The 14,625-nt window shown below is 58.0% G+C and overlaps 1 protein-coding gene across 2 annotated transcripts in view; it reads left to right on the top strand.

Moving 5' to 3' along the window:
- Nucleotides 1-14,625, top strand: part of BSN (bassoon presynaptic cytomatrix protein) — a 116,998-nt gene that overhangs the window by 92,337 nt on the left and 10,036 nt on the right. For both annotated transcript variants that reach the window (XM_055276749.2, XM_055276753.2), the window contains exons 4-5: nt 5,661-6,107; nt 6,571-13,227. In XM_055276749.2, the coding sequence (XP_055132724.2) occupies nt 5,661-6,107; nt 6,571-13,227 (7,104 nt within the window). The remainder of the gene's footprint in view (nt 1-5,660; nt 6,108-6,570; nt 13,228-14,625) is intronic.

Genomic DNA, 14,625 nt, shown 5'->3' with positions numbered 1-14,625 from the left:
TTGTATTCTGACTTAGGCCTCTCATTAGCTGCTTGGTTCTGGCTTTCCTGGACCCTGGAGCTTCTGTCTCTTGATGGCCAGTGTTCCCCCCATCACACCCCTCTCAATTTCCTGCTGTGTCCATGTCCTGCCCCACTGCCCCCTCCTTAGCCAGGACCACTCTCATCTCCACAGGGTCTGATGGGTCCCATGGGCCTGAAAGCAAAGCTGGGGGATGTCCTGGTCCTAGTCCTGGTCCTACCTCATCGCCAGCTCAGGCTGCTCCTGACAGCAGTCAGGGATGATGAAGTCTCTCTAACTCCTTTCCCATAGCTCTCCCTGTCAATGCTGCTGTCCCCAGAGGGCCTGCGGCTATTCTGGGGAAGGTGTGGATAGGCGGCCATAATGCCTCTCCCATGATTCCCACCATAGAGACTGTACCACCATCCACCACCAGAGATGCAAGCCAGCAGCCCGGGGTCATCCTCACCTCCTCCTCTTTAACCTCTGCACCTGCTCCATGGACCATGCCCTGCCAGCTCTGCCTCCCCACTGTCACAAGAATCTGGCCTCTCTCCCACCCATGGTCACAGCCTTAGTCCTTCCGTCCTTATCCTCCCTTACCCACACAATGACCAAAACCTCTGTGCAGCTTCACCTGCCTTGGGTCTTGCGAGGGGCTGGTGTTGATATGTTCCCCATCCCTTCAGCATTGCTTTTCTTCACTGAGGCCCCTAACCAGGCTGTGGTCTGTCTTGGATCTCACCTCAGCCAATGGCCACTTGGCATCCTGAGCAATTTTGTGCTTCCCTGCGACCTACTTTGTGTGTTCTTGGTTAGAGGTTTCTGATTTCTCAGCACTTGCCAGAGACACTTACCCTGCCTTGGGAGTGTGGTGGTAAGGCCAGCAGGTCCTTCTCCAGGTCCTAAGGGTGGGTCTGCCATGGCTGTCTCTCTCTGGACCTTGCCTGCACAAGAACGACTGTGCTGTGTCTCTGTGCACAAAGAAGGGACAGACCAGTGGAGCCCCACTCATAGCTCCCCACAGCCCTGTTAGACCTCCTGAGACTCCACCTGAGGCCAGAGTCAACCATCTGGGCCAATGGGTTGGGAATTTTCCCCACAGGTTGGAAATTTTCCTGAACATTTCTGAGCTGTAAAAATCTTTCTTCTTTCTAGATTGGGAGTTCAGAGCACACAATAGAGGAGGGAATAAAATTGGATCCTTTTTCCTTTTGAACTTTCCTCTGAAAAAAATAACCATAATGCTGTTTAGTGAGTCACTTCATAATTAAGAGTTGTTGATTCCAATTTTTTTACCTATTTGTCTTTTGGAAGGATAATAGTACTCTCTGGCTTAATTTTTAATTGACTTTCAGTTCAAAATAGAGTTTGTGAAGAAATTAGTTGAATTGGAATTGTGACAGTAACATTACCAGTCTCTTATTATATCATCATTGCCAAAATTCCAGCTGTGCCCTTGAGAAGTTGGGCCTCCCTGGGCAAAGTCCCTTGCACCTGTGATACGTGGGGCTGGGCTTGCTCACTGGGGCAGGGGTTGCGGCAGGGGCATCAGGCTAGAGGTCCTGTTCCCTCCCATGTAGAATAGGGACCATAATACTCCCTTTTAGGTTTCCGTGAGAACCAGGTGAGATGCTGTACCTCAGATGCTTATGCAAGGCCTGACACAGTCAGCCCTTAAGCCAGGGTATTGGAACAGGAGTATCCTAAAGAGGGTCTCTGTGTGAGAAAGGAAGCATTCCCATGAGCCCCTATCTGGGTGTGGATGGACCCTGTGGCTGGTTTAAGCTCTTGGTATCATGAGGGATGCCCCACAGGGAACGAACACATTTGGTGCTGGGGGGTGAGGGGGGTACAGCCCAGCTGCAAGGATACACACTGGGGACACCAGGGTGGGTTTATTTTATGGGAGGAAGAGGCCCAGAAAGAAGGAGCTTAGGCATGTCCAGCAACAGGAAGGCTCAAGGTCACAAAGTTAGGAGAGGAATAGCAGCACCAGTGATGGCCATGCCTGTGGTCCAGTGTCCTCCAAGATGACCCCTGGGCATCCTTTTCTCTGGAGTTCTCATTCACAGCCCCCTGGTCTGGCAGCAGGGCTGAGGGTGTTTAGGGCCAGGCAGCTGGCCATAGGGCATTGACTGGAACAGTGTCACCGTAACCATACTGGCATGCAGGCCAGCTCCACACATGAAGCGATTACATGGAATGCAGGTTCATTCAGACGATGGCAGACAGTGCAGGATCTGTCCTGGCTCACAAGGCACAATGGCCAGTGGTCCCAGAAGGCAGCAGCTCTCACGTGCCTAGAGGGCACCCCACTAACTCAGTCATCCCATTTCCCCTTCTTTACCCTAAATAGTGATGCCCTGAACCACTGAGCGCCATCTGATGGCATACACACCTGCCTCTCCCACTGTTAGGTGATGATTGTCCTTGGGGAATTTGTACCTTCCTGCCCCAGAAAGGAACTGGACAGAGGGAGTGAGGCAGAAGTAGTCATCAGAGCCACCCCATTATCCATCCCCTGCCCTTTTGTCGAAGAGGCCAGGCGAAGGGGTAAGCAGGCAACACTTTCCCAAGGACTGGGGCTGGCATGGGCTGAGTGAGGCAGAGTACGAGAGGGCTGTGCAATGAATGGATGGCTGAATGAGGAATGAACACTGAAATTGGGGAATGGAAACGAGCAGAAGAATAAGGGAATGAACGTTTGGGATGGAGGTAGGGGTATGTTGGGGTTGGAGAAAATGAGAATAGAATGGATAAAGGAATTGGGACCCCAGCAACTGTGTCCCAGCCCCAGGCACAGAGATTCTACATGGCCTGCCTTCCACCGGATTCTCATTCCCCGGAAGACTTGGGCCTGGGCCGGGTCTCCCCTGGCTCTACTCCTACCAGCCCCAGTGCCCTGTACCCTTCTTCCCCACTCCCAGAGGGCTTGTGAAGGGCCTCCAGCAGCCAGGTCAATGTTTATTTTTAGCCCTTACTTCACATGCCTCTTCCTGCCTGCTCTCCCTTCCTCACTGCCTACTATAGCAGAGCCAGGAGCAAGAGGGCCTGCCAGGCAATCTGCAACCTGGCTGTCTCTGTGAATAAATGTATGAAGGAGCAAAGCCCCAGGGAGCATGTGACCACAGGTAACATCTCTGCTGAGAGCTGGGCCTCTGGGTTCAGGCAAGCTGGCCTCTCCAGCATTTGGTCAGAGCACTTAGCATTAGGTCTGCCTCCTCCATCCAGACCACCCTTCCAAGGTGACTTGCTTCACTTAGACTGTTGTTTCTGTGTGGGGTTTGCAGGCCAGAGATGGGGTTAGGGGTTTGCCAGGCCACCAAGGTGGGCCAGGACAGATAACCAAACTTTGAGAGGTCTAACCTGGGATGGGTGTGCACAGGGCTCCAAAGTGGAGTTAGGGCAGCATTGCCTTGGGCCAGCCCACTGGGCCTAGATCCTAAACCCATCATGCTGACCATAGGGCTGGGGAAGGGGCTGTTCACTCATTTCCAGAGCTCTCTCTCTTGGTCTCTGCCTATAGCCCTGCCATCTCTCCAGGGTCATTTTGCCATCTCACAGTCCTTTCTGACACGGGGGAATTTCCATTGTGTACACAGGTGATGCTGGGGGCATGAGAGCTAGGGTTCCTGGATCAGGCTCTGTGCTCTCCCAGGTCCTGTTCATCTGGGGCTCAGTCTCAACCTATCTGTATTCTCCCCAGGTACCTCTGGGGGTGCACCCTGCCAGGCCAAGTGAGCCCAGGGCCTGGCCAGTGGCCAGCACTTATTGCCTTGTGGGGTTTTGTGTGGAGACACATTGAGCATCAGATAAGGTTCAAGGGAGTCAGTAGTGGTGTTAGGGCTGGGCTGTGCTGAGAACAGAGTGAGTATATGTATGTAGGGCATCTAAAGGGTCCCCCTCCACAGCTGGGCCACTGCCCCATTCCTCTTCCTGGGACTTGTGCATGGGGTTGGGCCTCGGGGAAGAGCAGAAGCTCCAGTTGGAGAGAAGCAGTCTCGACCCTGAGTAACCAGCCCGGGGAGCAGGCCTGTCCCTCAACACACACCAAGGCCCTGCCATCTGCAAGCCTAGCCTCTGCTGAAGCCCAGAGCAGAGAAGTGGAGTGTAGCTGTCTGTGGACAGCAAACCAGGGCAGAATCATTGCCATGTTATCTGCCATGGTGGTCCTAGGATGCCAGGCTAAGGGCAGGCACCCTGGGGGTACCGGGCTTCCAAGGCTGCCAGAGGCAGCATGTGAAGTAAGGGTACTGAGGTTGTTAGCCTTCCTGTGGGTGGCAAGGGCCAAAGGTCACCTCCTTTTCCAGTCCTCTGGCTCTGTGACCTTATGGTTCTTATGGTCCATCTCAGTGGCAGAGTTGTTGGTGGGAGCCTGTATGTCCGGGCACCTGGGATGAGTGAGCTCCCTGTAGGACGGAGGGAGCACTAAGGCTCTGTGCCACAGAGTAAGAACAGGCACAGGTATCTGTGGGACCGTGCTCTGGGCTCCACTATAACCTCATTCTCCATCCCATGTGGGCCAGGGAAGGACTTCATATCCTGGCAAGGAGGAGCCCTGACTCTGGAGGAGGCTACTGGGAGACATGCCCCTGTCAGCCTCAGACCTGCTGCAGGAATCACCCATTTAGGCCTCAGAGATGCCCAAACCCTACCCCTGTACAAAGCAGCTGGGGCTGGGAGACTTGGACTTCGCTTCTTGTGTTCTGGGGGCTTCACCACTGATACCTGTGTCATGCTTGTAAATGACCTGTTTGGGGTTGTGGGCTCCAGAAAGGCTGCATGCCAGTGCCTGTCTGTCTGCTGAGTCATGGCTGTCTTCAGCCCCCAGCACTGGGCTTGAAACAGTAGAGGATCCTGAGAGTGGTGGACTGATGGTTGAGAATTTGATCCCAGTCCAGCTCTGGAAGGAGCAGGGCCCCTGACACAAGGGCCACCATACATAGTCCCCATCAGAGGAACAGTCCAGAGCCCTGGGGGCAGGAGGAGGCCTCTACCTGAGGGTCTCTGCTGGCCTTAGACAAGGTGACTTGGGCTGGGGATTTGAGCAGGGAGGACTGCTCAGCCCCTCTGTCCTCCACCAAGCAGGGCTACTCCCAGACAGCCTCCCCTGGCCCCAAGAGTCTGCACCCTATCTAGCATAGCCCTTACCTGGGAAAGAGTGTGGGGAAGGATGGAGTCAGACTTGAGAGCTGGGAGGCAGGGGAAGCGTAGTGCCTCCAGGAAGTGCTCCATGCTTGGATGCTACTCCTCTTCTGCAAGGGTTCTCAACTGCTGGACTCCATACCAGCCCACTAGGAGCCGTTTGCTCCCTCAGATTGAGACCTCAGCTTCCCCCTCTGCTTAGGGCTAGGCCCTCCCGTCCCCCACAGTTCTCCCCCTTTTCTGGCCGGGTGAAAAGTTCTCTGTGGGTTAAGGAAAGTACTCCTCTTTGGGGTTGTTACTTGCATTCTGACTTTGTGTATGTTCATCCTAAGAATAGGGGAATTTGTTATTTGGGGGCAGTAAATCGATCAGTCTTTTTCTCCTTATGTCTTTGGCGTTATGCTTTGAAAGTTCTCTCCTCCCTAAGGTTACAGAAATAGTTATGGAAATATTATTTGAGGACTTCAGTGCCTTTTTAATTTTCATCAACCCCCTCTCCCATTTCCTTGCAGAAAACAGAGTGGCTCTGTCTGAACTGCCAAACCAAGCGGCTACTGGAGGGCAGCCTAGGAGAGCCGACCCCTCTGCTGCCGCCCACCTCACAGCAGCCCCCTGTAGGGGCCCCTCACCGTGCATCTGGAACATCCCCTCTGAAGCAGAAAGGGCCACAGGGGCTGGGCCAGCCATCAGGCCCCCTGCCTGCCAAGGCCAGCCCTCTATCCACCAAGGCCAGCCCCCAGACCAAGCCCCTCAGGGCTTCTGAACCCAGCAAGACCCCAAGCAGTGCCCAGGAAAAGAAGACCAGAGTCCCCACTAAAGCTGAGCCCATGCCGAAGCCACCTCCAGAGACTACCCCAACCCCTGGGACTCCTAAAGTAAAGAGTGGGGTGAGGAGGGCTGAACCTGCCACCCCTGTCGTCAAGGCTGTTCCAGAAGCCCCCAAGGGTGGGGAGGCGGAGGTCAGTTCCATTCACTTCCCAGAGACCCTAGCTTTCAGACAGGACAGTCTATGGAAAGGGTTGCCTCCCTGGGTGGCTGAGGCTGTAGGCTCAGGACAGGTGCCTTGGGGCCACACAGGAGGGAAGGGACACAGTAAAAGGAAAGTCTAGATGAGGTTCTGGCACCCTTGGAGACTGTGAGTTTTACACTGGTGCTGTGTCTGGCACCTTGTCAGATGCTTTGCTGGGTTTTAATACCCTTTGATCTAGTAAAGTTTCTCTTTGAAGACCAAGGGCTGGTTTGGGCTTGCCATGGAACCTTCAGGTTATTCAAGGCGAGAAGGAGATAGGGTGGGTGGCGGGCCCTAAACCCTTGGGAAATGGCCAGACTCTTCCCCAGGGTCCTGGGATTGACAGGGAGGGTTGGGTTCCCACCACAAGCTTTGCCATGGGGAGTCAGTGTTTGCTTTTCACCCTGCTGCAGGACCTGGTGGGCAAGCCTTACTCTCAGGATGCGTCTCGGAGCCCACAGAGCCTCAGTGACACAGGCTATTCCTCCGACGGCATCTCTAGCTCCCAGAGTGAGATCACAGGAGTCGTGCAGCAGGAGGTGGAACAGCTGGACAGTGCAGGGGTGACAGGGCCACATCCACCCAGCCCCTCCGAGATCCACAAGGTGGGGAGCAGCATGCGGCCTTTGCTGCAGGCCCAGGGCCTGGCCCCAAGTGAGCTGAGCAAGCCACTCTGCAGCAGTACTGGCGAGGAGCAGAAGCAGCGGCCCCACTCCTTGTCCATCACGCCTGAGGCCTTTGACTCTGATGAGGAGCTGGAGGATATCCTGGAGGAAGACGAAGACTCTGCTGAGTGGAGGCGCCGGAGAGAGCAGCAGGACACTGCCGAGTCCTCAGACGACTTTGGCAGCCAATTGAGGCACGACTATGTGGAGGACAGCAGTGAGGGTGGCCTGTCCCCTCTTCCACCCCAGGCCCCAGCCCGGGCAGCAGAACTAACTGATGAGGAGTTCATGCGACGGCAGATTCTGGAGATGAGCGCCGAGGAAGACAACCTGGAGGAGGATGACACTGCCACCTCCAGGCGTGGCTTGGCCAAACATGGCACCCAGAAGGGTGGCCCCAGACCCAGGCCTGAGCCTAGCCAAGAACCAGCAGCACTGCCCAAGAGGCGCCTGCCCCACAATGCCACCACGGGCTATGAGGAGCTGCTCCCTGAGGGAGGCTCAGCAGAGGCTACCGATGGCAGTGGGACCCTGCAGGGTGGGCTCCGTCGCTTCAAGACTATTGAGCTCAACAGCACGGGCAGTTATGGTCATGAGTTGGACCTGGGCCAAGGTCCAGACCCCAGTCTGGACCGGGAGCCCGAGCTGGAGATGGAGAGCCTGACGGGCTCCCCTGAGGACCGCTCCCGTGGTGAGCACTCCTCTACATTGCCTGCCTCCACACCCAGCTACACCTCGGGCACCTCTCCCACCTCTCTGTCCTCCCTAGAGGAGGACAGTGACAGCAGCCCCAGCCGCAGGCAGCGTCTAGAAGAAGCAAAGCAGCAGCGCAAGGCCCGGCACCGCTCCCATGGGCCCCTGCTACCCACCATTGAGGACTCCTCGGAGGAGGAGGAGCTGCGGGAGGAAGAGGAGCTGCTGCGTGAGCAAGAGAAGATGCGGGAGGTGGAGCAGCAGCGCATCCGCAGCACGGCCCGCAAGACCCGGCGGGACAAGGAAGAACTGCGGGCCCAGCGGAGGCGAGAGCGCTCCAAGACACCACCCAGTAACTTGTCACCCATCGAGGATGCCTCCCCCACGGAGGAGCTGAGGCAGGCGGCCGAGATGGAGGAGCTACACCGCTCCTCCTGCTCCGAGTACTCACCCTCACCCTCCCTTGACTCTGAGGCTGAGGCCTTGGATGGTGGCCCTAGCCGGCTTTACAAGTCAGGCAGTGAGTACAACCTGCCCACCTTCATGTCCCTCTACTCACCAACCGAGACACCCTCTGGCAGCTCCACCACTCCCAGTTCCGGCAGGCCCCTCAAGAGCGCTGAGGAGGCTTATGAGGAGATGATGCGCAAAGCTGAGCTGCTCCAGAGGCAGCAAGGCCAGGCGGCAGGGGCCCGGGGACCCCATGGCGGCCCCTCTCAGCCCACAGGCCCCCGGAGCCCGGGCTCCTTCGAATATCAAGACACTGCAGACCGTGAATATGGCCAGGCTGCTCAGCCTGCCGCAGAGGGCACGCCAGCCGGCCTGGGAGCAGCCGTGTACGAAGAAATCCTTCAGACATCACAGAGCATAGTCCGCCTGCGGCAGGCCTCCTCACGAGACCTGGCTTTTGCTGAGGACAAAAAGAAGGAGAAGCAGTTTCTAAATGCTGAGAGTGCATACATGGACCCAATGAAGCAAAATGGTGGCCCCCTTACCCCTGGTACCAGTCCCACCCAGCTCGCTGCCCCTGTGTCCTTCTCTACCCCCACCTCCTCAGACAGCAGCGGGGGCCGAGTTATTCCCGATGTCCGTGTCACTCAGCATTTTGCAAAGGAGCCTCAGGACCCCCTCAAGCTGCATAGCTCTCCTGCCTCCCCCAGCTCAGCCTCCAAGGAGATAGGCATGCCCTTTTCCCAGGGCCCTGGGACCCCAGCCACCACAGCTGTGGCTCCTTGTCCAGCTGGGCTGCCACGAGGATATATGACTCCAGCCTCCCCAGCAGGCTCCAAGCGCAGTCCTTCACCATCTTCCACAGCCCACAGCTATGGACACAGCCCAACCACTGCAAACTATGGGTCCCAAACTGAGGATCTACCCCAGGCCCCCAGTGGCCTTGCTGCAGCTGGACGAGCTGCTAGAGAGAAGCCCTTGAGTGCGAGTGACGGTGAGGGTGGCACTCCTCAGCCTTCCCGGGCATATTCCTACTTTGCAAGCTCCAGCCCACCTCTCTCCCCGTCTTCCCCCTCAGAGAGTCCTACATTCTCCCCTGGCAAGATGGGCCCTAGGGCCACAGCAGAGTTCTCTACACAGACACCAAGTCCAGCCCCTGCCTCAGACATGCCACGGAGCCCTGGTGCCCCCACTCCATCACCTATGGTAGCCCAGGGCACACAAACACCACATCGACCCAGCACGCCTCGCCTGGTGTGGCAGGAGTCCTCTCAAGAGGCTCCCTTTATGGTCATCACGCTGGCATCAGACGCCTCCAGCCAGACCAGGATGGTACATGCCAGTGCCTCCACCTCCCCGCTCTGCTCACCTACTGAAACCCAGCCCACCACCCACGGCTACAGCCAGACAACACCTCCGAGTGTGTCTCAGCTGCCCCCAGAGCCACCTGGGCCACCTGGCTTTCCACGGGTGCCCAGTGCTGGTGCAGACGGGCCCCTGGCACTATATGGCTGGGGTGCCCTCCCTGCTGAGAACATCTCCCTGTGCCGGATCTCCTCTGTCCCTGGGACGTCTAGGGTTGAGCCAGGCCCCAGGACCCCTGGCACTGCAGTGGTAGACCTCCGTACAGCTGTCAAGCCCACTCCCATCATCCTTACTGACCAGGGCATGGACCTCACCTCTCTTGCTGTGGAAGCGAGGAAGTATGGTCTCGCCCTGGATCCAATCCCAGGACGGCAGTCGACCACCGTGCAGCCCTTGGTTATCAACCTTAATGCCCAGGAGCAGACCCATACCTTCCTTGCCACTGCCACCACCGTGAGCATCACCATGGCCTCGTCTGTGCTCATGGCTCAACAAAAGCAGCCTGTGGTCTATGGAGACCCCTACCAGAGCCGCCTTGACTTTGGCCAGGGTGGGGGTAGCCCCGTGTGCCTGGCCCAGGTCAAACAAGTAGAGCAGGCTGTCCAGACAGCCCCATACCGAAGTGGGCCCCGGGGAAGACCCAGGGAGGCCAAGCTTGCCAGATATAACCTGCCCAACCAAGTAACTCCTCTGGCCAGAAGAGACGTTTTGATCACTCAGATGGGCACTGCCCAGAGCGTTGGCTTCAAGCCAGGCCCAGTGCCAGAGCCAGGTGCCGAGCCCCACCGGGCCATCCCTGCAGAGCTGCGGTCACATGCTCTGCCAGGTGCCAGGAAGCCACACACAGTGGTGGTGCAGATGGGAGAGGGCACAGCAGGCACTGTGACCACACTGCTCCCAGAGGAGCCTGCGGGTGCCCTGGACCTTACCGGGATGAGGCCTGAGAGCCAGCTGGCATGCTGTGACATGGTCTACAAGCTCCCCTTTGGCAGCAGCTGCACTGGCACCTTCCACCCGGCCCCCAGTGTGCCTGAGAAGAGCATGGCAGATGCTGCCCCACTTGGCCAAAGCAGCGGCCCCTTCTATGGTCCCCGGGACCCTGAGCCTCCTGAGCCCCCCACCTACCGGGCACAGGGGGTGGTGGGGCCTGGGCCCCATGAGGAGCAGAGGCCCTACCCACAAGGCCTGCCTGGTAGGCTGTACTCCTCCATGTCTGACACTAATTTGGCTGAGGCTGGCCTCAACTACCATGCCCAGAGGATCGGGCAGCTCTTCCAGGGTCCTGGACGAGACTCAGCTATGGACCTCAGCTCACTGAAGCACTCCTACAGCCTGGGCTTTGCGGATGGACGCTACCTAGGGCAGGGCTTGCAGTATGGGTCAGTCACGGACCTGCGTCATCCTACAGACCTTTTGGCTCACCCGCTTCCCATGCGGCGCTATAGCTCGGTGTCGAACATCTACTCAGACCACAGGTACGGCCCACGGGGAGATGCAGTTGGCTTCCAGGAGGCCAGCCTGGCCCAGTACAGTGCCACCACAGCCCGTGAAATCAGTCGCATGTGCGCTGCCCTCAACTCCATGGACCAGTATGGTGGGCGGCATGGCAGTGGTGGTGGCCCTGACCTTGTGCAGTACCAGCCCCAGCACGGGCCCGGGCTCAGTGCTCCACAGAGTCTGGCTCCCCTCAGACCTGGACTCTTTGGTAACCCCACCTTTCCAGAGGGCCACCCAAGTCCTGGGAACTTGGCCCAGTATGGGCCTGCAGCAGGCCAAGGAACAGCAGTCAGACAGCTGCTGCCGTCCACAGCCACTGTACGTGCAGCTGATGGCATGATCTACTCGACTATCAATACCCCAATTGCTGCAACACTGCCCATCACCACCCAGCCTGCCTCAGTCCTGCGGCCCATGGTGCGTGGTGGCATGTACAGGCCTTACGCATCTGGTGGAATCACAGCTGTGCCACTGACCAGTCTGACACGTGTGCCCATGATTGCCCCCCGGGTACCTCTTGGACCCACAGGGCTGTACCGATATCCTGCACCAAGTAGATTTCCCATTGCTTCCAGTGTTCCACCTGCAGAAGGGCCTGTCTATCTGGGGAAACCTGCTGCTGCCAAGGCCCCCGGGGCTGGGGGCCCTTCAAGGCCAGAGATGCCAGTAGGGGCTGCACGGGAAGAGCCTCTTCCCACAACCACCCCTGCTGCCATCAAGGAGGCTGCAGGAGCCCCAGCTCCTGCCCCACTAGCCGGCCAGAAGCCACCAGCAGATGCTGCTCCTGGGGGTGGCAGTGGGGCCCTCAGCCGGCCAGGGTTCGAGAAAGAGGAAGCATCACAGGAGGAGAGGCAGCGGAAGCAACAAGAGCAGCTGCTCCAGCTAGAGCGGGAGCGGGTGGAGTTGGAGAAGCTGCGGCAACTTCGGCTGCAAGAGGAGCTAGAGCGGGAACGTGTGGAGCTTCAGAGGCACCGTGAGGAGGAGCAGCTGCTGGTGCAGCGGGAGTTGCAGGAGCTGCAGACCATCAAGCACCATGTGCTGCAGCAGCAGCAAGAGGAACGCCAGGCTCAATTTGCACTGCAGCGGGAACAGCTAGCGCAGCAGCGTCTGCAGCTGGAGCAGATCCAGCAGCTGCAGCAGCAGCTGCAGCAGCAGCTAGAGGAGCAGAAGCAGCGGCAGAAGCCTCCCTTTCCTGCAGCCTGTGAGGCACCTGGCCGAGGGCCTCCCCTAGCGGCTGCTGAGTTGGCCCAGAATGGCCAGTATTGGCCCCCCCTTACACATGCAGCCTTCATTGCCATGGCAGGGCCTGAAGGACCTGGGCAGCCTCGTGAGCCAGTGCTGCACCGGGGTCTCCCAAGCTCTGCCTCAGACATGTCACTGCAAACGGAGGAGCAGTGGGAGCCCAGCCGTAGTGGCATCAAGAAGCGGCACTCCATGCCACGCCTGCGGGATGCCTGTGAACCAGAGTCTGGGGCTGAGCCCTGTGTGGTCAGGAGGATTGCCGACAGCAGCGTGCAGACAGACGATGAGGATGGGGAGGGCCGCTACCTCTTGAGTCGGCGACGCCGGGCACGGCGGAGTGCTGACTGCAGTGTGCAGACAGACGATGAAGACAGTGCTGAGTGGGAGCAGCCAGTGCGCCGCCGCAGGTCTCGTCTTCCCCGCCACTCAGACTCAGGCTCTGACAGCAAGCACGATGCCACTGTCTCGTCATCCAGTGCTGCTGCCACTGTGAGGGCCATGAGCAGCGTGGGCATCCAGACCATCAGTGACTGCTCCGTGCAGACGGAGCCTGACCAGCTGCCCAGGGTCTCTCCAGCCATCCACATCACAGCTGCCACTGACCCCAAGGTGGAGATCGTCAGGTACATATCGGCGCCAGAGAAGACTGGGCGTGGGGAGAGCCTGGCCTGCCAGACGGAGCCAGATGGGCAGGCCCAGGGTATAGCCGGGTCGCAGCTTGTAGGGCCAACTGCCATCAGCCCCTACCTGCCTGGCATCCAGATCGTCACCCCAGGGCCTCTGGGCAGATTTGAAAAAAAGAAGCCAGATCCCCTGGAGATTGGGTACCAGGCCCACCTGCCTCCGGAGTCTCTCTCACAGCTTGTGAGCCGCCAGCCTCCCAAGTCCCCTCAGGTCCTCTACTCACCAGTCTCACCCCTGTCCCCTCACCGGCTCCTGGACACCTCCTTTGCTTCCAGTGAGAGGCTGAACAAGGCTCACGTGAGTCCCCAGAAGCACTTCACGGCTGACAGCGCTCTCCGCCAGCAGACGCTGCCTCGCCCCATGAAGACCCTGCAGCGGTCCCTGTCTGACCCTAAGCCCCTCAGCCCCACCGCCGAAGAGTCTGCCAAAGAGAGATTCTCCCTCTACCAGCACCAGGGGGGACTGGGTAGCCAGGTATGGGAACAGGGGCTGTTCCAGGGTGGGACAGGGATCTCTGCCTAGCCCGAGGGGCCCCCACAGGGAGGGGCTTCTTCTGGGGTGGGAGTAGAGGCATCTCTGGCCCCAGAGGCCCAGGGGAAGGAGTCAATGAGCAGATGCTCCCTGGTGCACATCTGATAGAGCCTGCAGCCCGGCAGACAGCCTGGCAGATACAGACACACACATGGGCCCCCACAGCCTTCCAGCCACATACCCCCCACTAGAAGCTTCAGCCTCCTCCCAGCACTGTCCCTTCACCACCCATACCTGGTCCAGCCCCTGCTACCTCCCCCTTCAGGCCTCTTCAGCTGTCACTTCTAGTCTGGACCCCTTCCACTCCAAACTTCATCTATGGGTGTTTCCTAACAAAATCAGTCACATGAACCTGGCAGGGCTGCTCTCGTCCTCTCAGTCCTGGCCTGGTTTCCATTGCCACACAGGAAGCCCACACCCCTATGTCCTAGCACTAGAGGCCCATCCCAGTGGGCTGCATTGTGCTCTCTGCCCCGGGGTGTTCCCTGCCCCTACCTGGCCCTCGGTAAATCTGTTTACACACCTGTCTGCTCCCCTAGATAGGGGATTCAGAAGCATAAACTTACCCTTGGCTGTGGCTTTATTTGCCAGTGACGGATGGGGACTGTGAGACGTGGCTTGGCTGTGGGCCGCAGCAGAAGTGAGAATAGAGGGTTGCAAGGGCCTAATGCCAACAACTGAGTGCCAGGCTGAGGAGGATGGGCTTTTCCTAAAGACCCTCCCTGGAAGCCTCTGGAGGTTTTAGGCATGTGAGATGGGACAAAGCAGATGTTTTGGAAAGTTTCCTGGGTAGAATGTGGGAGGATGGGCTGAAGGAAGAGACCTGGCAGAAGAGGGAGGAGCCAGGGGCATCGTGAGGTAGATTTGCCTATTTTCAGGGTGTGACACAGAGAGGAGAAAAGTGGAGCCTTAGAATGGGGTTTGTGGAGGTGATAATCTTGAGTAGTGAAGTCTTGGTGTATGCAGGCCATATAGGGGTGTGGGTGGGATCAGGACTCTAGGCTGGCAGGGAGGGCGTGTCAGAGAGGCAGGGTGGTCCTGGCTGCAGGCACAGAGGTCCCATGGGCTGGCCATGTGAGACCAGGCCATGATAGGCACTCATGATGCATGCCAAAATAAGAGACAACAAGAGTGAGGGGTTCAAAAGGCTAAATTTATCCATAAAAGGCCCACCCTGAAATTTTGAGGGCACACTATAATTTTTATTATGACGTATGGTGGATGTAGGTGGGAGGTTTTTAGGTTGTTACTTGGCAAGGTAAAAAGTAAGAATCCTATAGGAGTCACTTGCCAGTATATTTTGGAATTTGAGTGGTCCATGAAACCCAAGGGCATGGGGCA

This window comes from Symphalangus syndactylus, chromosome 1 (genome assembly GCF_028878055.3).
Source record: "Symphalangus syndactylus isolate Jambi chromosome 1, NHGRI_mSymSyn1-v2.1_pri, whole genome shotgun sequence".
NCBI classification, from domain to species: Eukaryota; Metazoa; Chordata; class Mammalia; order Primates; family Hylobatidae; genus Symphalangus; species Symphalangus syndactylus.
The sequence above is the reverse complement of the archived record's forward strand: the minus strand, read 5'-3'. Positions and strand labels throughout refer to the sequence as shown.